Raw genomic sequence first — 24,203 nt, forward strand, 5'->3', positions numbered from 1 at the left:
TACTCAAGGCCTAACGTCTCCTGGAAAAAGCAAGAATACGAGAGATTTTTCTCTGACTCCACTAGAAATTCATTTCCCCAAACAGATGTTTCCATCTGCTCGTGTCTAATCTTTTGATTAATACGTTCCTCAATGAAGGGATTCAAAATTGGTGTTAGACAAATAACTCAGCGTGCCCTTTCGCTGATAGCTGCGCGATTATTCTGTGATGCTAAAGCTGCCTTTTTTATTTTGCCGTCTGTATGTGTGCAAGTACCTGTATGTGCCAACGAATGTGAATGGGTGCACGGTATGTTTGTGAAGGTATTTATGGCCCATATGTGCGCTTCTTCCGAGCTGTAACCCCATTACATTCCTAAGATCGTCCACAAGACTAATTAATGTTCTGTGCGAGGCTTTTCTTATACCCAGGGGACACCCACCCGATGGATTATTTACCTATATGTCCTATTGACAGCGAATTCCCACTCCCTGCTGGTAACCTCTGTGTAAACAGACAGTTTGGGGCCTCAGGGTGGATAATAACACTATGCTGAATTTGTATTTTCAATGTCTTTTTGTTGTTATAGCTCACACCCAAAGAATGGGCATCCTGCCCACACAGTAACTCAAATGATAGCCTTCTTGTAGTAGCTGATAGTGATAACTCTGATAGCAAAGAGATGCTTCTGTGGATTTCACTCTTTTATCGGTCCCAAATGTATATAAAATAATAACTAGTTTATAGGCAGAAGACAAAGGACAGCTCTCTTAACTTCCCTCTTCTTTGACATGGTATGCCCTCAGGTTAAAAACAACAGCTGTCTAACACCTACATACACCTTTGAAAAGAGAGGTTATTGTGTGTTTTCATCTGAGCACAATCACACTGGCAGGTTGCGTGCATATTGAATAAAGGCAGTGGCATTAGAGTCGGTAGCAGCATTATCTAAACTTATTGCATTTCATTATGAACATGACAATTTTGCTGATCTAGCGTCTACGTCTACATTTTGGTGTTGTTACCTTATAAAAGCGACATTTTAGCGTCACTGTTAAATTTCAGTTGATCATTCCGTGTGCCCTCCTTGTTTGAACTGTTTTTTTTTTTCTTAAGTATTTCTCCCTCTCACCCCCACTTCTCTGTGATCCTATACTCTGTTCTCCCTCCTCTCCGCTCTGCTCTGGAGCAGGCAGTTACTAGGGCCATGTTGATCTTATGGTTGTCAGCTCATTCACAAGAAGCGGACCGGATCTAAAAACTAGTAGCCTGCAGAAACACTTGGCTGAGTGAGTGGAGACAGAATATTTATTTTGATAACATGTGTGTAAGTTTTTAATTTTGAATTAGCCTTTGAATATAGTATTGTTGTGGTGTTTTAGACTTTTGGTTAGAAAAAACCCCCAGCTATTAGAAAGGGTCTTGAAAGTACACCACACATTATATAAGCATCAAATTTATTAATGCCATGAGTGCAACTGAGCTGATGTTTTAATATTTAAACAGTCTAGAGAAAGTGGACATTGTCTGGAAATGTCCACATTAAATACTGCTTACATGTGCTGGGTTAATACAAATGAAGGTAAGCAACCACCACATAAATAATCTATAACATATGTACCCTAAATGTAAAAGATAACATGCGTATGTCAGTGTAACAACTAGCTAGAGAAATTAAGCTAGTTTTATATACAGTATTGTATAACTATTGCGAAATCTTAAAGTAGCAGTAGTAGTACACAATTACAGAAATAATCGATATATGTAAAGCCGCCGTTTAGAAATGTTGATTTTTAAATAAATGGAAAAGCGTGCACACCAACCACATAAATAAAATGATGTCAGCGGGCACGGAGCCCCCCTCAGCCAGCCTCCCTGAGCACACAGGGAAAGTGAGCGTCAAGAAGAAGGCGGCCCTTAACGGCCTTTCCGGCCGCGCACTCGATTCCCTTGCTGTCAATCACGAACACACGCGCTCCCATTGGCTGAGCTCTTTCGCATTTATCGTGCCATCTCGTCGAGCTGCTGCTGTGTAATCGCAGGTAACTTTCTTACGATAGCCTTCCGCTGGGTACGCTAGTGCTCGTAGCGCTCCCGTATTTTGAGGCTTACAGATACCGGAGCCCAAACCGAGCGTCGCGGGTACAGGTTTCCCGTGTTTCGAGTACCGGAAAACGTTGAGTGTGTATTTTCCCCCTCTGAAAAACAGCCCATCTCCGAAAGGCGTTTGAAATCGGACACCGCTGGCGTTGAGGCCGTCACGTTTGTGCGGAGGGATACGTTGTTGCGTCTGACAATGTGGACGGAGGTGGTGAAGATGTCTACGAGAAGAATGAAATCATCTCAGTTGTAACAACAAAAAAGGAAGACGTGAGATTAGTTACTATAATAGATTTGTTTGCACACAGACTTGTTACAGAGAGGCAAACACGTGGGCGCTGTGTGGAAAAAACAGGCTTCCCGGGACAAAAGGAAGACATCTACTGTGCTCCAATGCGTTTCATGCACTGAGGTCGAAATACTCTTGAAGTTTTATGTTTTTCTCCTTGCGAGTCTCCGCTTTTCTTTTTACTCTTGGATACCAGACACTCGGGGAGGAGAGGTAAAAAAAACACACTCTGTACACTTCGTGTTTCGGGGGAAGTTGCACGAATTCGACGGCTTTCATTGACGCGTATTTTGACGCCTGCAAATTGTCGAAAAGTTTTCGGGAATGTGTGGTTAAAGCGGGGGGATGTAAGTTTTTGTCTGGTTTGAGGTGGCGAGCCAAGTGTGTGATGGTCTCCGCATCGACCACAGAGAGAAGGAAATTACTCCTTTGTTCTGCAAAAAGAGCCCGTTAACGTTAAATGTTCGAGCTGCCCGACGAGCCTCGGTTTGTTTTTTTTGTTTTTTCCACCGTGTGCCTTAGCCGCTTTAGCTCGGAGCCACCGAGGGAAAATATAAAATCTTTACGTTGTCCAGCATTTTGGCTGAACTTTGTGATGCGTACCTACGTGTGTTTTCCAAACAGGCCGGGAAAAACTTTCCATAAAATCCCTTTGGTAGCCCTTTAAACATTCCTTTATGGAAGTGTCTGGCCACCAGCTAGACTTATTTTATTGCACATTTGGCAGGAAATTCCTCATGCTCCCGCTCCCACCCCCACCGTCTCTTCCACTCTGCTCCCTCATAATGCACGATTGGACCTAATAACATGCGAAAGAAAGAGCTTTAGTATCTGTTGCATGAAGTTTGGAGCCTCGCTCCTGTTCTGGGCGGTCAGGGCCGTGGTACTTGTTTTACACACTGATTAGACGTGTAGTTTGTTGGTCTTGTGGACGATGTCACCGCGGATCAGAATAAGCCGTGAGTGGGTTTAGCTGACAGTAAAAAAAAAAAAAAAGAAAGAAAGGAAAAAAAGAGGGGGGGGGGGGGAAGGTTGGTCCCTGGATATGGCCTAGCGGATCTGATCAAATAATGTGCAGCCTGCATCCTGTGGTGCACATGTTCTCTGGCATTGTTGTAAAACTATTCCTATTAACGTGTTTATGGCGTGAGGCCCCTACATCCGTTACTTTCATGCAGTGTTTGAATCAACAGTAGAAAATGTTCATTGTGTTCTTGTAGTAATAGCATTGTTATAAACATGTTATAGCCTTCCCCCTTTTTATATTTTTTGTTTTTTAACAGCAGGCTGGATTGGACACAACCTCAAATGCTTGTTTCCTGGCTAAGTAGCAGGGACCTAATTTGGCCTATCATTGTGTTTGAAAGCCAAAAACTCGGGAAGCTATCTAAACCCAACTCGTTATGGTTTATTATAAAGTTTAAGTGGTGATTTGTTTTCGGTTTGGCTCAGTGTTTTGTGATAACTGGAAGTGCAGTGTCTTTTTGTGGAGAATGACCTGCCTTCCCTGCCTTGTGTGGGTGACAAAGACCCCCAATGTGCTTTCTTCAAATATTGATCCAGCACTAGCTGAAGATGCCATTTTGTTAACATTAAGCCCCTCCATGTGCTCTGCTCCATTTAACTCTGTGCTAAAGTCTTTTTTTTAGCAGCGTGTGTGTGTGTGTGTGTGCATGGCAGGATTTTCCTTTTGTAGGGCGTCTTATTCTAAAAGTTTGGGATGGCAATGACAGCCATATTTCTAGCCTATTTACACTTGGGGCAGTGTTTTGTGTATGCTCACTTCCTTTCCTCGTCCCAAGGTTAAATTAGTCTCACTTGTTCTGCCTTCTCTGTACTGGGACAGCACTGTTTGGCTACCTTTGAAATGACTTTTCTCGTGTATGCAGACAAAAGATTTGTCTCCCAGTTAGACTTTTTATTTCTTAAGAAAACTCCAAATTTGCCCCGTGTTTACATCACACACCTGCATTTCTCCAGGATGTGCATCTTTCTTGTTTTTTTTGTTTTGTTTTGTTTTTGTTATTATTTATAACATCTGTTTATGCTAGTGCTGAATTGGAAAAGAGGCTGTAAAAGTACACCACCTGTTGGTGTCCGAGTGCTTCTGTTCTTCCAGTTGCTTCCCTTACCCCCAGTTTCCCTGTGAGGCGTAGAGAAACACCGCTCGGCATCAGAGAGCGGCCCTCAGGCTTGCGTTGGAATGCAAAACACTGGGTAAATCCAGTCTTCGTGCTCACTGTGTCATTTGACAAGGTCCTTTCTGAGTTGACATATGGTAATTTGGTAATGACGTGTTTGCATACAGTCATTAGCTCTGCTTTTCACCCCTATTTCCTTGGGCTAACAATAGTCCCAATTATGTCTGTAATTGTAAATTCTTTTATGTAGCAATGATCGACATATGGCTGTGTTATTTGCCAGGGTTGCGTAAAATGAAAGACTTTTTTTTTTTAAGTCATTACTTAGAAGTGATTTGACTGAAGGCAGAGTATTCATCACTTCATGGCGGCGTCTCCTCCACTGCCTGGATGGGAAGGCAATGTCTGAGGGGAAATTTGCATTTTTAAGTAGACCTGCCTATGGTGTGTAGTGGTCAATAGGTTTGTGTTGTCCTTTTTGCTGTAGCTAGCTCATATTTCATTGAGTTATTTCCCAAATATGCTACATTTAAATAAGACCTGCATATAATTTTCATATTTGGGGAACTTTTTGAATTAAAAAAAAAAAGGTCATGAGAAAATTACTTTTAGCCAAATTGCTGACATACTGCACCCCGCACTGGTGTCTAATGAGACCAAAAAAACCCGCCAATAAAAAAGCGTAAGCGAAGGGGGTGTGAGCTAGACAAAGTAGGATAGTTTAACTCATCCTTTGCCATCATCTCTGTTTAAGAGGAACATGTAACTTCTTTTTGTGTTTGCTAGCGCCATTAAAATCCTGTATCTGCAAATTTCTCTCGTAGGGTTTATTAGAAACTGAAGGGTATGAACGAACAGCAGCAAAGAATGGCTGCAGTGGAAACTGACAAGGAACTCAGCGACCTCCTGGATTTCAGCGCGGTAAGAGAGCGGGCTCTGGGTGGCAGTGGTAGGTGGGTGGTTATGGGAGGAGGAGAGTGCGATACAGGTCTGGGCATAGGCGGAGGTCAGAGGGATGTGGGATAAAGACCAAGGGGGGGGGGGGGGGGGGAAGCTTAACGTTACAAATAGAAATGTTAAAATCTCTGTATAACGGCCTCTCTGTCAGATCAAGATATTTCATTCTTGGCATCAGAGTAGTGCAGGTAAAAGTCATGCTGTACTCCAGGTGATGGGTGAGAATAAGTCACACTTTAGGCTACCCAATTACTGAGGTGATGCAGAGATATAGGTTACGAGGAAGTTGATTGTCCTGCCGTCAAACAGAATCCACTTTAAAATGTAAATATTGAGTCAGGAGCAGCTACAGGAAACGGTACAAATAATCTCACTGCTGTTTGTGTTGTGAGGAGGTTCTTAGGGGGAAATATTGTGATAGAAGACCGTGGCTGAGCAGACAGCTTCCACCTTTCTTATTGTCACGTTTTTAGTCTTTAAGATGACATTTTCACAAAGATGCTGCGAGAGCTATGCTCCAGACATTATCTACAAAGTGGATAGAGGAATTCTGTTGAGCTTTATTTACCCGCGTTTCAGTTTATTGTGAAGCTTTTTTTCAGCTGACATAAACATCACGGAGCCCCGGTGGAGCTGTGTTAGATTTTTCTTTTCTCCTCAATAACCCAAATAGCTGGCGAGGCTAAGTTGCAAGCCCTGGATAATTATTATATGCAAAGAATAATCGGTAATTCCAAACTCCGACTCTCAGTGAGCTGTCGTTAGCAGACGTAATGTCCTATGAGATTTTTTTTTCCCCCAAAGTTGAATTGATGTTGTTTTGCTACGGCAGAGAATAACAGAAATGTATTTTGTGTGCATATGTTATTAGTAAAGCACCATTATAATGCTGTTTGTTGCAGTTAGCTGCTTTGTTTGTGCTGGAGTTCAAAGAAACTTAGCCTATGTTCTGAGCAGGGCTGTGTCGCAGGTTCATTGTTAGTCACTTGGGTTTGTTAGGAAAGCCCAGATTGATCAGCTGCCAATTTGTATCAGCAGATGTTCTGTTTAAATATGACATTGATAATTGGGCGAGAAACTGTTGAACGTTACACAAACGAATTTCCTCCTCTTTGTTTATTTGTTGTCTGCTCATAGGAAAGCAAGTGAGATTGGCCGTGACATAAAGAAAACTAAATGTGTATTAGGCAGTTAAACGTAATGGAAGAAAAGACTGTCTTTTAATCAGAGTCTTTGGCTACGTCATACATTTAAAAAGGAAAAAAAAATCGCGTGCGGCAATGGAAGATTGTGTTATTCTGTCCTAGTTACAGGCATGTTTGGTTTGTACAGCAGACTTTGGCCGTGTCACTGAAAGATGGTCCTGTGGTAAAACCCAGAGTGGCTTGCTGACATTATTAACACACGTCAGTTACGTCATTATAGTTTCATTTCAAAGGGCAGTATTTTGTATTGTTTGGGGTCTAACTTAATTAGACTGTTTTATGCGTTGTTTGCCATAGAATAAAATATCACTTATGTTTTAAAATCAAGAATATTTATAACTTGATATATTTTTAGGTTTTTCTGTTGATGCTGAAAGTTATAGATGGTTAAATCGAGTTTTTTGTTTTGTTTTTTAAAATCCCGTTTATATCTCACTTTAGACTCATCCAAATCTGAAATGCCTGTAAGGTGGAGGGGGACTCACAACTGAACGATGTGTTTGTGTGTGTGATGTGATGTTAGCCATTAGTGAAAATAGGATGTGTGAAGTGTGCCATCATTTTCCTTGTTACTTATGGTATCTCGCTGCTTTTGTCTTGTAGATGTTCGCGCCTCCAGTAGCCAATGGGAAAAACAGAACGATGACACTCGCCAGCTCTCAGTTTGGTGGATCAGGTAAGCTTTTCGGCTTGATCTCACTGCATTTTTCTTAAACTGTATTGGTTTTGATTCCTGCACCGTTCTTAATCTTACCACTTGTTTTTTTGTAATTAACATTACGGTGGCTGAATGTGGGATTTGACACAGCAACATTAAGCAAATTTGCTGTTAAATCAGTGCTCTTTAACGGTATTATGAATGTAAAATTGGAGTAACGGGAAAAAGAGTTTTTCTTTGTAATTTACAGATGACATAATGGAGCACACACGTTAAAGGTCAACCCTCTGAGGTGACGAAAATTTCTAACCAAACCTTTGTGGTATTTATCGTGCAGACAGTTTCAGTTTTATTTACCGATGTTTTGAGATCTTTTCCACTTCCTTCGTATAGGTAAATTTTATTTGTGGTGCATGCTGCTCTACAGAATTTCATTTGAGACTGTAGCTATATTTTCAGAACTGACGTCCCCACCCCTCTCTAATCCACAGACTGAATAGTTTTCATTGGATCAGCTTTCTGCCAAAGAAAAATGTATAGCAAAGTGTTTGTGGTTATATCTGTTTACATGTATTACACTGAGTAATGTAATGGAAGCAGTCCCAGGAAAAAAAAGAAGCTCACTGAAACCCTGCAGCCTGTTCTATGTCTGTTTATCCATTTTCGTATTTGTTTCACAGTTTTAAAGGTGAAACTATCCGCAATTAAACCACTCAAGCACCTGAAGGCTTCGAGTAAGCTTTTCTCTCTTCCTGAAGGTTATTAGTAAGTCATGTTACTTTCATTCCTCTGTCACCCTGCCAACCTGGTGTGTGAAATCGAGTCACACTCCCCAGTGTTCCCCAGAGTGAGAACTTGGCCACTGAGGAACAAAGGAAAAGAAGGGGGCTTATGGACTTGAAACGACTCCCCCACCCTGAAGTGTAAAACACTCCTCCCCCAACACAGCACAGGGCTCTTACCCCCACTGATCTGCAGGAAATGGCTTGAATCTGAGACAATGTCCCTCACCCCCAGCTTGCAGCCTCTTAAACTGGCCCAGCATGCAGAGAGTGGCCAGAGTGGGAGAGAGAGCTTGTTGAATAGAGGGATCAGCCTGTGGAAGGCAGGATTCTGTTTGTTTCTATTACAGCAGGCAATTACTAAGCAGTGAGGAGTTAATTCCTCACCCCTCCCCACGTCCCAAAGTGTGACCCTCGGTCATTGAAACCCATTTTAATGTGATACTTAAAGCTGCCACCTTTAACATTTTGGAGATCGGCAGGTACCCTCTAATGGCACTAGAAAGCCAAAAAGCTAATGTGCAAATTCCAGCCTAAGAGGTTCTCGTAGATCTGTGTCATGTTATAACACGCACAGTGCACCGACTACAACGTGACTATACGAGGAAACATGTTATTAAAACTACAGCATTAAATGAATGTGCATTATTTGTAGATGGAATGGGTACATGTGGCGTTTAGTTGCCTCTTTTTGTTTTTGTTTTGAAGCTTAGCCACTGTAAGGGAAACAGTACTGCATGGCTGTGGGCCAGGAAACCGACTTATTTTCGAAATGATGTCCATTAAACCACAATGCCTATCTATGACGTCACCTCGGCGGCTTGTCTATTCAGGGATCCAGCAGCGCGGGAACGGCCGCAAGTAGCCCAGTGGCCCACCAGACCACCTCTATTCATCAGCACAAAAGTGCTCAGAGGGGTGCTAATTGCATTAGGCGTCCTCCCTTCCTCAGTGGCCTGTGTGTGTGTGTGTGTGGGTGGCTGGGTGTGGGTGTGTCGAGGAGAGTAGAGTGGATGTTAGAGGAAAGAGGATAGGATTGGCAAGAAGTGTGGGATGTTTAAGAAGTAGGGGAGGCAGAGTGTGACGGTGTGGTGGGAGCTGGCCAAGCCCACAAGCCTTCAGGCAGGCGTCCCCTCTGTCACCTCTGCAGCTGCTGGCAACGTCTCCAACCCCCTTCACACACACACAAACACAAATACAGGGGACGTGACAAGCTCGCTTTCCTCAGATCACAACAAACAATTGTCACATGTAGCCTCTCTAGGCGGCTAACTGGCTAGCTTTGCATTTACCTTTTGCACCTCAACTTGTCCGCCTGCACACGGCTGCAGTATTGTCGCATACTGTAGTTTTCTGTACTTTACTTTGTCGCAGCAGGAAAATCGAAGCCCTCAGAAAGGGGAAATCTCAAAGGCGAGTGGCTTCCTCCTTCAGCTAAATTAAATGTTTTCAGAGCTCGCAGCTCTGAGAAAGTTTGTGGCTCAGTGAATAAATATTTTTCTGGGCTCTGCTTGTGAGTCAGTATTTGCCTTGCTATGTTGAGTACATTTGCACTGGTCATGCCAAAATCTAGATGGACGTGATAGAAATCCAGAGAACCTGTCGTTTTCATGCTAAACCCTCGACTTTTTAATGATAATCCAGACTAATTGTGTGTTTAGTGGTAGTATTTTTTGCTTACTGAAAGAAATACAAGTTTTAAATCATTTTGATGGCTTATTTTTTTCAAAAGTAAAGTAGTAATGGTCACATTGCCTTTCTAGACTGAAAATGGTTGAAGTTTGATTAGAGATTAGATGCATTAATTGGCATGAGCTTCATTTCTTAAGTACTCTGTTGCTGTCCTTGTGTAACGTTGGAAGGCCTTGTCAGTGTAAACGCTGAGAGGAGACACCGATGTAAGGGTTTAGTCAGAACTGTTTGCATCGTCATTTTCTTTCAATTAGATTTTTTTTTTTTTAAAAAAGGTAAATAATTAAATGATATATTACTGATGTACTTCAGTGGGACTTTTTTGTCATTATTAGTGATTACAAATACCACTATAGAAACACTGAAAAGTATTCTTCTGGCAAAATGATAAAACTCAGCACAAGCAAACAAACCGCGTGCTGTCAAAGGACGTAAGGAAATGTGTGAGCACTGCTACCCAGTAGCATTATCATGACTACGTGATGTCATGATGATCAATTACAGCAACAGCTGATAACAGTTGATAGCTACTAAGTTCACTATGTTCACTGTTTGTTTTTGTGCTGGTCAGTAAAAATATTTATGGCAGCATGTGGAGCAGCACAATAGCACCTATAATGTAATACACGGTTTATTCTAATTCTAATTTAGTACCACTGAAATTTTGTTTGACATGAAACGTGACAGGAGATTAACAACAATAGGAAGATCTCTCTTCTGGCGTTGCTGGGCTCTCCTAGGCGTCAGTGTCACCTCGGCAGCTCTCCACCTTTGTTTAATTGCCTCCGAGTTAATTACTCCACTAAGTGTGAAACAACGTTGTCAGACTTCTCCTGCACAGCCGTGCTTTCGCTTCATCCTCTGCACCCCCGTTGTCCAAATGGAGGCTTCACAGGCGGATGAGTGGGGTATTGAAAATAGCTGCGAAGATGAAGTTACTCTCTCAACTCTGTGCAGAGTGCAGGTTATTGTCGACAGCGGCGATGCGTAAACGTGTGTCACCAGTTACTTTTCTGTATTTGTGAAAATACTCATGGTCTAACAGCAGTTTTGGATGATGCTAGAGTGTCTTGAAGTGGAAAAGAGAAGTTGTTTGAATGAAAATTTGCAAGGCTAAAAGCAGACATTGTTGAGTCCTCTCATCTAGACTAGATTTTTATCTCACTAATTTGGTACTACTTCTGCTGGCACGGAGCTTTGGCTTAAGTGTCTCCATTCAAAGTCTGTCATCTTTATTTAGCGGCGAGCTCGTTGCCGACGTCCTGTGCCATCGGACATGGTTGACGGTGGAGCTGCACTTTAGTAGTGCCATGGCCTTTCGGCACGGCCGATCTTTTCGGATGCCCTCTCCTAGCGGCTCGCCTGATTCTCCATGCCACTGGCATCAGCTCCATAGATCACGGCTGTCGCAGCGTGTGTAGGTGCTTGCACCGCTCTGTTAGTCTCATCACTCATTCTCGCTCGTCAGCCGGGCTGCTGATCTCACCCAGACCCCTCTCACTCTTGTCCCCCCCCCTCGTCCCCTTGCTTTCTCCTTCCACTCGCTCGCTCTCTTTTGCTTTCTCACACACATTTTTTTAATTAGGCAAAAATCAAAGACGAAATATGAATATTCATAAGGAAACTGCATTAATATGCACAATTATGCAAATCAGCATGCAATTAAGCCTTGTGTCTCCAGAGAGCCTGGATAGCATTAGTGCATAAGACAGGGAGAAGGGGATGATGGGGGTATTTTGGAGTTTTCTGCTCCACCAGTCTTTTGGCTGTGTTTTCTTTGTGCTCTGCATCGGCTTTTTCTTTACCTAAAACATAGCATTTCAATTTTTGGCACCACACATTGTTTGTCAAATTGACTGGGTGGAATTTAAATGTGGTTTAGATGACATGTTACTCTCACAACAATTGGATTACATTAGAATGCTAATGGTAAACGTCCTGTTATTCAGTGAGCATAAAAAAACGGCATGTATCCTACATGTATCTTTGGAAATGGTTTAACATAACAGAGAATTTGCTTTGATCAGTGTGAATTATTTGGCTTCCTTATGAAATGCCCATTGTGGCCACTTATAGTCATAAAATGTTTTGTTCAACTCCAGGGTCAAAACCGTTCATGTTTGTAATAATGCACATTAAAGTGGTTTAAGGTTCTCCCCTTGGACTGCTCACTTCTTCTAGTATCTAGTTTGTTTGGACTAATGCCGTTCCTCCCTACCTTTCATTGTGTGTCTCTGCAACAATAGACGAGCGTAGCGGCTCTGGGTCTTGGGGCTCCGCGGAACAGAACAGCCCCTCGTTCAGCCAAGGACGGGTAAGCTCCAAATGCACACACTCGGCCTCTTCAGTCGCTCATGACTTTAAGTTTGCAAAGCTTTAACACCAGATGCCACGACACTGTCACTCGCTCACATTCAGTTAACCGCTGCGTCATAGATGAAAACACAAACGTCCTATCCCCCAACCACAACTACAGCTTAGTACTTTTCTCATCTGTGTGCCATATGCAATTTGAAGCTGTAGTTTTACTTTCTACCTAATAACTTTGGCCCAGGATCCTGCATTGGCAAGCTCTCTGGTATCCCAAACCTCTGTCGAAGCCCACCGGTAATTGCAGCTTCACATCTACCATAACTGTCTTGGCACAACTCTGTGTAAATACAAGGAACAGGGGGGTGAAATGGATGCAGCAAGCTTTGATTACCACAAGTTGATAATTAAGAAAGTTGGTTTGATTCCCTCGAGCTGATGCAGATTTGTTTGGCATGGATCCTGTTAGACAGAAAAGCAGAGGGAGGGTAAGCGCTAAGCCACGCAGGGGTGCTAAAAAGATGTAGCTGGCCATGTAAGCGTGTTAGTCTATATGCCTGAGGTTGGTGTCTGCCATCCTTGGCCTTTTATGGTTAGTTGTCTTGTTTTATGTGTGCCATTGTTCCCACAGGGTTATGGAGAAGGATCCCACTACAGTGAGCACGAAGCCTTGTCCTCTCCATTCATCAGTTCAGGGATTGCTGGTATGTTCTACTTCCTTTAAGTAAACTTTGATACATGTGACTTTTATCTGTTTAAGTTTTAGCACTTGAGTCGTATCAGTTTACAAAATATAAAAACGTCATCCTTGGTACCAGATGAATGTTGCCTTGTCAAACGCCAGCTTTAAGAAACTCATGCTGATGGAGACCGATTGGACAGTCGTGCATATATTTATGACCGTAGAGCTGTCTTCTGGATGGCAGAATGTGTATGTATATGCATATGTTTATATCTGTGTGTGAGTGCGTGTGTGTGCTCATTCGTTGAGTGTTAGGGATGTTGGGGTATTGAAGCAGAAACCTTCCCTAGGGTTTTGTCTGGCGGGCGGCTTTATGCAGCTGAGCGTACTGAGGGGAAAAAAAGGGAGGGCATCTCTGGACTTTTTGTACTTTAGAAAAACCTACTTTTCATTTGTATTAGCACAGTCCATTGCGTCTTAATCTGCGTATACAGCTCAGGGTTTCATTTGAATTAATGTTGAAATGTCCATCATGTTCACCTCACAGGTAAAAATGAGAGACCACCGTATTCTTCGTTTGGAAACCAGGTATGTTTAACAGCGAGGATGCATGTGTGACCTAATTTCATGTAGTTTGCCTGTGTGTAAGACGCCCCGTATTTTCACTTCTCTTTTCATGTCGGACACTTTGAATTGACAACGGTCTTGGTTTCTTAGAAAAGAAACCATGCTTTCCCACGCTTCTGTGTGTCTTATTAGTAAATCTTATCTCTCTGTCCTCCCCTAGCCTGGTTTTCTTCCTAGCGACATTGCGATGCCCAGCCCAGATGCCATGTCACCCTCTGGTCTGAAGTCTGGCTCTCAGTTTTATCCTTCATATCCTAACAACCCCAGGAGAAGGCCGCCTGAAGGAGCCATAGGTACGTCATGGGGCATGCAGTGTGGCTACTGAGTACTTATTTTTTTTGTATGTGTGTCGTTCAGGGTTAATTCATTTGATTATTTATTGATCGTTTAACTGCGTTGTGTTCGGTAGCTCCAAAAATGGTGAAAACTGTCCGTTACAATGACCCGTAGCCCAAAGTGATGTTTAAAATGTGTCGTCAGATCATCGGGACCAAAACAGCTTACTCTTTGTCGTTCTGTTGAACATAAATCTAAATACAAAGCTACAGTGTATGCACATGAATGCACCTTGGCATTTCATTCAAACTGATGCGTGTACAGAGCGGCAAGCACTTGCTGCATCTTGTTTTGTTTTGTTTTTTTTGTATTTTCTGGTCTAGCTTTAAAAATACAAACATGCTAACATGACATGTACCCTCACTTAGTCTGTATTTGTGTTCCTGCCTCTTAAACATTTTCTGTATGTCTGTGCTGCCTGTATGTAGAAACCCAGCCAAAGAAGATTCGGAAACCCCCTGGCCTGCCGTCCTCGGTAAGAGCTTATTTCTGCTCGTCTACACCACTCGCAGCCAGTCCCTTCTCTCGCCGTCTCTCTCTCTCTCTCTGCACACACACTGCTGTCCTCGCTCTGCTTGAACAGTTCTGTGACAGACAGGGGTAAAGACCCTCTGCTCAGTCAGACTCTTAGCGAGCTGACAGTTAGGCAACTCAGGCCCCAGTAAACATCATCACTGTGGTTGTCTGTATAGTCAAGTGGCTTCAAGTGGTTTTCTGGGTTGATTGTCATGTAGTCAAGTAATTTTGCAGGCTTTTAGGTGCTTTGTTGATGTCTACATACCTTTTTCTGTAGCCTAGATTGAATGATACACTTTGATAGAACACGTGGTTTGCGGTTTGCTGACGCACAAATCGCACAAGGTTTGGGTCTCAAGTCTTGTTTTCTGATGTAGTTCAAGGTTTCATTGGTTTTATCGCGCTCAAAGTCGAACAAATATTCGTAAAATATTGTGAATTTGTCTTTTTTTCCCACCTTTATAGTGTGCAAACAGGTAGATGTATAGATAATTATGTAATTATAATAATTCTGTCCAAAGTTTGAATTCTTTACATGACAGTGTCTGTGTTTTAGTTCCTCAATGCTGGGCTACTTGTAACGTTTGAGCCTGGGGAAAACAAAACAAAAAGGATGAAGTTGTGTTTAAATTTCTTGTTTGAACGTATTTAAAACTGAGAAATTGTTGCTCGAAGGTAAAGAAGTGTCTCGCAGGGCCCAGACTGTACTGTCAGATTATAAGAGTTGGCAGCTGCTGATGCAGCTGATGTGAGGATGATGGCAGCCAACCATAGCTGGAGATACTAGTCATTGTTACATGTTTGAATATACAGTCAGTGAATGCTGACAAAGAATTTTCTCAGCATGTGCTGCTGTTACTCAGACTAGAAATCTTTTTCATTATGTGTCTTGTGCAGTGATTGCAGGTTATTTAAACTCAGAAACCTGGTCGTGTGTGGCTTGCCTGTGTTGCTGTTGACTCTGTCTTGATTTCTAAGCTGCTGGTGGATCATCGATATATCGATAAAAAATGTTACCACTGCACAAGCGTCTTCTGACTTCGAAGATGAACATATCCTATGCTATGAACACAAGCGGAAGGAAAGATTAAAATCAATTTCTCAAACATTTTTAGCCATCTTTGCCCTATTTTGTTTGTTTTTAAAATAATCTGATTGTATGTTGCGTAGATTTTTATTCAGGCGTTCACTCAGACCAAGGCTGATAGCATTACACACATAAAGAAGGCAAACTCAAAGGCTTGTATGTCTGACAGGGTCCATACGAGACGTCTTGAAGTGTAGTCTGACAGGAAATTCAGGCAGACTTGAACAGAGCTGCGTTTTGACTCTTAAGTTGACGTACAGTCTGTGCATTGATTAGATTGGTGTTTATCAGATTGACTCGGAGCGTAACTATGGGAACAGATCAAAGTTGAACTCGGCGAACTCTGTGCTTAGCCAGATTTTTTGATTTCTTGTTTGTTTATGAAATTTGCTTCTGCTGCCGTCTCCCACCTGTGGGTGTTGTCGCGTTGAAGTGGCTGCCGAAACCTCTACGTGCAGACAGGCTTCGCCAAAGCGACTACATCACAGAGATGGAGTGTCAACGCTCTGTCTGGTCGAGGCCCTCTCTCTCTCTCTCACTCTCTCACTGTCTGAACCTCAGTCAGTCCCCGCAGCGTGAACGATGGCTGCGTGGTTTTATTGCGAATGATGAGACTTCTGTGTGTGAACCCCCCTCCCCCACCTCACCCAGCCCTCTGCCTACGCCTCACCACATGATGGCCTGGGTGGGCCTCCCCCTGTGAGTGACCCAGTTGTGAGGCACAGTGCTTGTGAGGCCTCTTAGCCCCGTGTCTGAGCCCAGATTAATGATAGTTGGTGATGATCCTGTGGTCTTTCCTTCTTCCCACACTCCTCTCTTGCCGCTGTTTTTATTTATTTATTTTGTTTGTTTTTAAACCTCCTTATCGGCATATTCTACTTTTCTTTATCCACTTGAGTTTCAGAAATCATTTTGCTTTGTAAACACCATATCCCATTTGCCCTCGAGCTAGCTGACTTCAGTTTCCCAGCGTTACCTGCGCACAAGATCCTCACCCTAACCGTGCAAATCGTACGCCTCTTTTCATGTGCAACAAACAAAAAAACATGGAGGAGCCTCTCTTCTGCCCCCTAGTTGTCCAGTATACTAACCACAAACCCCTGTGGTTGAATAAAGCGCTCTGAGGTTAGTTTGATGTTAATCTTCATCTACTCCCCACCCCTTGCCACAAGCCGCTTTTTTTTTTTTTCTGTGTGTGTGTGTTTTTTGTTTTTGCTTTTTTTTCTCTCTCTCTCTCCTCCTGGTGTAGAGACCTTTACACGGTCATAACCTGAATTACATTAAACCCCTATTAGTTGAGGATTTTACCCTAGCAATCCCTTTCTTCCTGAGAATACAATTATCCAGCAGCACTAGTCATTGTGTAGTCCTGTGTTCCCATCTAGAGCGGCAGGATTCACTCGACATTGTTCCCCGTGAAAGAACAACTCAAAGCCTATTGTTAAATGAAGCCATCTCCATCATGTTTTCCCCTGAATTAACCGTGATCATTTTAAATCCCCTGTTTCCTTCACACTCCCCTGGCCATATCAAGCTTTGTTTAAGTCATTTAGATTACCTTCTCCTGTCCCCCTCAACACCCCTTATCTCTCTACCCATTTCATAAATCATCAGGGCCTTCATTTTTTTCCCCCCTCAGTCCTCCCCCTTGCCCCTTAACCACCCCCTACCCACTGCAATCTCTCCCTCTTTCTCTCTCCCTCTCTCTCTGTCTTGCTGACTGGATCCCAGCCCCCATCTCTCTCCCTCTCTTCTCTCCCTCTCCTCAGCCCAGCTGCCTGTGGAGTTGGATGTGGTCCAGGAACAGGCAGATGGCTCTGTAATTAGAAGTGCATCTCTCCATTCCCTTTCCACTTCTCCCTGTTAAATCAAATTACAGAAAAAATCCCTTCTCTGGATTAGCATTCTTTGCAGCATAGCCTCCATTCTCTTTCTCTCTCCCTCTGTCTGCATGTAGTACAGAGGAGGAGAGGAAAAGGAGGACTCAGTGGTGGCTGATAGTCTGGAAACTGAAGGCGTCTCATGTCCGTCTTCTGTTGCTGTGTTCAGAGGCCTAGCATCAGTGGTCGTTTGCAATATTTAGGAACAATGTGCGGTTGAATTCTTTAAGGTGCAAGTATTTAAAATGTCTACAATATTAATCAAAGCTGTTCTTTGTTATTTTCAATCCTCTGACGCTCTAGTGCGAGTTTGAGGACATAGCTTTTGGATTGTGCATGGATGGGTGTGTTGGCTCACTGAATGCATGGTATGTGTGCGAGCTGATACCGAGTGTGTTATAGGGAGGGGCTGCAGGCCAGGCAGTGCGATGTCACTGGGGTCCTAGGAGCTAGAGAGGAAGTGCTCACTGTGCACTGGGATCTAAGCCGTCGCTGTGCCCAGCATGCCATGGCCACTGTGTTCTCCTCCACCGGCGAGGAGCCGGCCTTCCTCCTCCACCGTTGGCAGACTCCCTCTTGCCATCTTGTGGTCACTTGGCGCTAGTGTAATTAAATGGTTATCCATAGCAAAGACGAGATGGATCAATGCCACAGTACTTCATCTTTCGTGATGGCTCAGGATTCATAGTAAACCGCTAACACACATGAACTCTGGTGTGTATTGTAGTATTGTATAACCGTAGTCCAACTGTTTGTCACGTCTCTTTGTTTAGGTGTATGCTTCCACATCTGGTGACGAGTATACCAGAGAAAATGGGGGATATCCTGGTGCTAAGCCTGGAGTCTACCCTACCTCTTTTTACTTGCAAGGTAACCTTTCATAAAATATTACTATTGCCCTGTAATCTTCTTTGAACTGTTTTCATATTAATTCCAAACATTTTTTTCTTAGATGACCCCTGGTCATCTTCTGGCTACTCTGCCATGCTGGGTAATTCCCCTCACATTGGACAACCAGGCTCCTTTTCTGCAATCAATCCACAGGACAGGATGGTGAGTAGAAATGGCCTCAATCCCATGCTGATGGTTGATGTTGTGGTAACATCCACATAACAACACGTAACAACAGTATAAGTCATCGTGGTTTATTTTAAACGTGCTGTTAATTGTTTGGATGTTCAACATGCCGTACCCATTCTCAAGGCGCCAAGTACACGATGCAGATTGGGTTATTTTTTTTCTGTGAACAGCTTTTGTGCTTTATGACGCTACCTGTATCCCAGAAACGTCACCCCTGCCTCTGTCCCCACAGAACTATCCTCTGCACAGCAGCGAGGTCAACGGCTTCCACTCGGCCCCGACCACCTACAACCACACGCCTACCATCAACGGAGAAGGCATAATGGGTAAAGAACCTTTGAAAAGAGAGCGTCGCAAACCTCTCCGTCACTGCTTCGACGGCTACGTGGTCAGACTGAGTTGGGGTTTTTTTTTCAGATTAACAAGTCATCTGACTCGCATTTATTTTATCTCTGCAGCCAACCGAGGCACCACAGCTGGCAGTTCAGGAGATGAAATTGGAAAGGCTCTTGCCTCAGTGAGTTCTTTTCTCTCTGTTTGTTGCTTTAAATTAGTGCTGGGCAATAAAACACTTTAAATAATTTTCCCGAGAGTTTTATATCCTCTAACGAAGTGAAAATCAGCAGTGATGGTAAATTCTGTTGGAGACATGAGTGGAAATTCAGCTCAGGGAGCGTCTGAAAATGGCAAAAATGTTAGTTAGGTGGTGTAGGATTATTTTGGATATAAAGAGTTTTATCCAAAACAGATTGATTGTTTAAAAAAATATCCTGAAGGGGGAGTGAAAAACCAAAACAGCTGTTTTTTGGCTTCAAGTGGCATAGTTAAATTTTATAAACCCTTCTTGAATCAGTTGTTTTGCTGTTCTGCTTACAATAACCTGGTCCTTAAGCATGACAGTAAGAAATATCTAACCATTAGATATTTAATGTTATTTATTTTTGTTTATTTTTATTTTTTAGAAGAAAGTTTAGACATTAAAAGATGTATGGACATGTTTACCTATGAGTATTTTTACCTTTTGAACCCAGGAGAATGAATTTGAATTTGTTTTAAGTTTTTATCTGCTCATACTTTCAGATTTACCCATCGGACCACAACAGTAATAATTTCTCCTCAGCTCCATCTACTCCTGGATCTCCTCAGGCCATCGCAGGTACATTTCTCTCATACGGTGTTAGTACTTCAAAAAACTCACAATAAAAGATAATCTCATTAAAATGACAGATGTTTATGTTTATCCTTTTTTTGAAATATGTGGAAAATTTGTCTCAGTTCCGCATTGTGCTGATGAACCTCAAGGCTGTGTAGATTTAGCAAATCAAAAGGTTGGTAAACTGAGTTAAGGTGGTTTTATCTCTGCTGTGCAACCACAAATTTGGTTAATGCATCAGCGTGAACTAGACAGTACCTTAATGAGTACAGTTCATTTCACTTGTTCAGTCTGACCCAATTGCATTTTTGTCATCGAAGAATGAGTGCATTGAACTTGAGTGAATGTTTTCTTGTGCGTTTTAATGTTATTCAGCAGAAAAACATGTCTGCAGTGCCACCTGGTGAAAAGTTGAGAAATGTTACTTAACCGACACCCAATATTTCTCCCTGCAGGACCTCAGTCTCAGTGGCAAAGACCAACCACACCCAACTATGAAGGGCCACCACATGCACTGGTATGCCAAAATATTTCTCTGCTGCATCAATCCTAATTTAAAAACCTAACGTTGCCGGTATGGGTGTGTTCTCCTAGCCTTTGTATGCCGTTGCTTGTTTTAATAGTTGATGTTCTGCCTTCATCTTGACAGCTTAGCACATCTTTCATGTATTTATACAGCAGAGTAAAATGGAGGATCGCTTGGAAGAGGCCATCCACGTGCTCCGTAGCCACGCTGTGGGCCAGGGCCCCGGCTTAGAGGGCGCCCACTCTGACATGCACAGCCTGCTGTCTTCAGTACACAACGGGGGCCTCGGAGGCCTCTCTCCGGCTTTCCCCAATGCAAGTCTTGCCCTCAGCAACAGACATCCCGCAATGGTGAGTCACCTGCTCTGTTCAACATGTTTTCTTCTGTTTTTAAGAGAGGTGTGGGCTCGTGATGCTGCTTTGAAACACAAAGCAGACAAAAGTCCTCGTCTAAGCATTTGCGCTGTCTATGTTTTCATTCATAGGAGATTCAAATTCGGTACGCTCCTGAAGAGGCTGTGTCAGTGTCGAGGTTTAAACGAACATGCTCCGGTTTTTAAAACATGTTAGAAAACTGAGACGTGGGAAATGATTTACAATTAGGGGAAACTTTGTTGTGTGTTTAATTTTATGATGCACAACAAATTGTCCTTTTGAATAGATAAATATTTTCTATTTTCCAAGAAAGGATTTGGATTAAATGGGGGGGGGGGGGGGGGGGGGGGGGGGGAATTACTCAGAAAAATTAGTCTGGGTTTTATCACCACCAGAAACAAAAAACCATCACAGTGGTGATGCTTTGTGCCATCTGCTGGCCAAACGGTGTACAGCAAGAGTTCATTTTATATACTTTGTCTCCGAGTTATGTAAAACCAGTTCCAAAAAATATCAGCAAATGAGTTTATTTTTTATTATTAATGTCAAAAGGTATTCAGTTATTTTCAATACATGTCATGTCAGTTTTGGGTTGTTTTTTTTCCTGGATTTCGGGTGGGGGGGGTGCTTGTAGTCTGTGTATCAGCTTTGCTCTTATCTATCCTCATGAGTCTATCGTGACCGTTCTCCACCTTTACCAGCAGGGTGGGAAACATGAGGAGCCCACAGGTCTTCCTCCCAGCAGCACTCTCCTGCACGGTCATCACGCATCTGGACCCACACCAGCAGTAAGCCAGCCAGAAGGCTTTACCAGTAAGTTTGATTAATATTTATTAATTATAAAAATGTCTATTTTACATGTACACAGATTTCTTTTGGACTTCATCAGCTTCCCCGGTGCTGTATGCACTCCTGAAACTGAAAATATTAAAGCTTCACGCACTGTGTTTGTCCGTAGGTCTCCCGGGTGGTTTGGCTCGCTCCTCACACTCCTCCAGCAGCTCAGATATCAAAAGAGAAGACAAGGAGGACGATGAAAATTCATCTGTTGCAGACAAGTCAGAGGAGGAAAAGAAAGACACCAAAGCGGCACGCAGTCGAACAAGGTAAGGTCCTTGCACGTTTAGTCTTTTCACCTCAAACTTTAAAAACTTTGAGCTTGATTTTTACAGAATTAAACTATTACTTTGTCAAACAAAGGTGAGGATCGTTTTGTCACTAAGAGAATATAAAGGGAGTCAGCTGTCACTTTTATACAAGTTTAATTCATCTCAGTCATCTCTTCTTTCCTGTGTTTCCCAGTGATTGCTTAGGCTATGTTAGGTTTTTAACGATGTCAAACTCCCCCCTCTCCCTTCCTGTCACGTTTTCAGAAAGGAGGCGTTGACCCTCCAGATGCTCTCTGGCCTTTCAGACCAGAAAGATGAGTAAGTTTCTCCAATAGAGAATCAATTTCTAATGCTTGTGGGCTCTTGCCAGGCATCACTACCCAAACAAATGCCGCTGGAGCTGATGTCTAAACAATCTCTGCTCGACAGAGTCGTCACAGTATTTCTCATTCTGAACTTTGCTACTCATTAGTCACCATTTCTGCACAGTTACCACCTGGAAGTTTTGAAATTTGAACCCAAAATGGTTTTTAGACTACAAATAAATGCAAGCATGAAACAATAGACATTTATCCCAAGTCCAGCATCACAGTAATGAAAAACGCTGCACAAAATCCTAAGAAGTTTGGGGTTGTAAAGGTGAAGGCTAAAGCTGCTTACCATGCTTAGCTTCTAACAAGACAGATTTTAAATCTGCTAACACTTCACACACAGCAGAGAGTGTTTTTCTAATTGAAATTGTGTGGGATAAGCATTTTAATTAAATGATCATATGAACTGCTTCTTCAGCAGTGTTGGGAATTGTTTCTTTTAAAATGAACTTTTGTATTATGAGGTTAGAGCTCTTTACTAAGGTGCATTTGCAGGATCAAAAAGAAAAAAGCCCTCTCGATTCTTTGCGCCTGTTGGTTATGTTGTCCAGAGGCCGTTAGCCGGTACACAGTTTGCATTTTGCATTTGTTTGTTTTTTTGCCCTTTGTTTCCCTCCACAAATTCAAAGTGATGCAAATAATTCCACAATGTAAATACTGTTCTTCCTCATTCACATATAAACTGCTGGCTTATAATGCAACTCAAGTGTTGCATTACAAGACACATGTTGCCCCCAGCACTTTTCTTCAGTAATGTTTTCCCAGCACTTTAACAAGTCTGCTTAACCCTCTCGAGGCAGGCATTGCTGATTTGCAACAGTTAAAAACTAACAACCTGATTACCCCACATACATATTTTATGAGGTTTTTTTACTCAGAAGTACCACTGCAGGACTTGGTTGTGCATTAGCAACAAAAAGTTTAATTTGAGCCTGAGAGGGTTAAAACTGTGAACTAGTAGAATGAGCATTTTGTAGTTTCATCCTTTCATTTTTGCATGAAACCAGTCAGGAAGACGATGAGGACCTTCCCCCCGAGGTGAAGATGGAGCGCGAGAGGGAACGGCGAGTGGCTAACAATGCCCGTGAGCGCCTTAGGGTACGGGACATCAACGAGGCATTTAAGGAGCTTGGGAGGATGTGCCAGCTGCACCTCAGCCACGACAAACCTCAGACCAAACTTCTCATCCTTCACCAAGCTGTTAATGTCATCCTTAATTTAGAACAACAAGTCAGAGGTCAGTCTGCACGTAGACTCTTATGGATGAAAATCCCAGCTTTGTGGACCTCTCTCGAGGACTAAGAAGGCTTATTTCTGTGTTCATCTTTCTCAGAGCGTAACCTAAACCCAAAGGCAGCGTGTTTAAAACGCCGCGAGGAAGAGAAGGTGTCTGGGGTGGTGGGTGAAGCACCCATGCAGCTCTCAGGAGGCCATCCTAGCATGGGTGGAGATGGCCACAATCCAGTTGGCCACATGTAACACCAGGTAGGCCCAAAAGACTCGTGTTAGAATTTAACTTACTTGCAAGTATACAATACCCGCAGTCATATTCTATCATTTGTGTGTTATGCAGGAATGTCGTTGCATTGTGTCATTTGCTCCTTCCTTTTTCCAGATCTGGTGGTGTTTTTCTGGCTGTCAGAGGATGTGGCCTTAACAGATTTCTTCCACCTGTTATTCTCAAGTGTGTGTGTGTGTGTGTGTGTGTGTGTGAGAGCGTGTGTATGTGGACATGTCTGTGTATTGTCCGTTCAAATTTCAAGATGCACATTCACACTCGTACACACATGCATACTGCCAAAACTGACACAGCCTGTTTGTCGCACTCCCAACCATGACTACAAGCTCAAATGTGAAGAACTGCCTTTTTTTTTTTTTTTTTTTTTTTTTTAATATACATGTAAACTTTTTTATTTTTTCCTGGTTTCCACATGATGATGATGATGGAACACAGGAGTACATTTTTGTTTTTTTGTCCTGCCACACATTGGGGCTTCACACACTGCCGAGAGGTGCTCTGGTGGGAGTGGGGGGGAGAAGAGAGAGACCTAAACAAATAATTTGAATCAAGGATTTGTGCCTAATTGTTACATGTTTTCTATTTGACATTTAAGCAAATTGCTTTACATGTGAGGAACATTTATTGTGAGGGATTGCTTATGTGTATGAGCAATTATTTTTAATGTATGTCATTCCCAGCGTGATGGTACAGTCTTACATATGTTATGTAACCAAGCCCATAGTTGAAGTTGAACTGTCAAAATTATTTTCTTCGTGTGTGCGCGTGCGTGCGTGTGTGTGTGTGTGTGTGTGTGTGTGTGTGTGTGTGTGTTTGTATGTGTGGAGGT

General features: G+C 42.7%; 1 protein-coding gene across 6 annotated transcripts; it reads left to right on the forward strand.

Annotated features, from left to right (window-relative positions):
• The first annotated feature begins 2,001 nt into the window (after positions 1-2,001).
• On the forward strand, positions 2,002-23,743 carry tcf3b (transcription factor 3b). Of its 6 annotated transcripts, none has more exons than XM_085150052.1 (21): positions 2,002-2,022; positions 5,335-5,431; positions 7,276-7,348; positions 12,045-12,118; positions 12,746-12,818; positions 13,344-13,384; positions 13,584-13,716; positions 14,188-14,234; positions 18,016-18,112; positions 18,195-18,295; positions 18,555-18,648; positions 18,781-18,839; positions 19,403-19,478; positions 19,931-19,992; positions 20,154-20,351; positions 21,077-21,188; positions 21,334-21,481; positions 21,749-21,802; positions 22,863-23,092; positions 23,189-23,340; positions 23,471-23,743. In XM_085150052.1, exons 2-20 carry the CDS (start codon positions 5,357-5,359, stop codon positions 23,332-23,334), a joined length of 1,893 nt encoding a protein of 630 aa, XP_085006178.1. In that variant the 5' UTR covers positions 2,002-2,022; positions 5,335-5,356; the 3' UTR covers positions 23,335-23,340; positions 23,471-23,743. The 6 variants fall into 6 exon arrangements, with proteins under 6 accessions (XP_085006178.1, XP_085006177.1, XP_085006179.1 ...); XM_085150051.1 differs by lacking the exon at positions 2,002-2,022 and adding an exon at positions 2,029-2,582; XM_085150053.1 differs by lacking the exon at positions 2,002-2,022 and adding an exon at positions 2,029-2,582 and having other exon boundaries at positions 21,080-21,188.
• Positions 23,744-24,203: the final 460 nt, after the last annotated feature.

Source organism: Neolamprologus multifasciatus, chromosome 23 (assembly GCF_963576455.1).
Source record: "Neolamprologus multifasciatus chromosome 23, fNeoMul1.2, whole genome shotgun sequence".
Classification (NCBI taxonomy): domain Eukaryota; kingdom Metazoa; phylum Chordata; class Actinopteri; order Cichliformes; family Cichlidae; genus Neolamprologus; species Neolamprologus multifasciatus.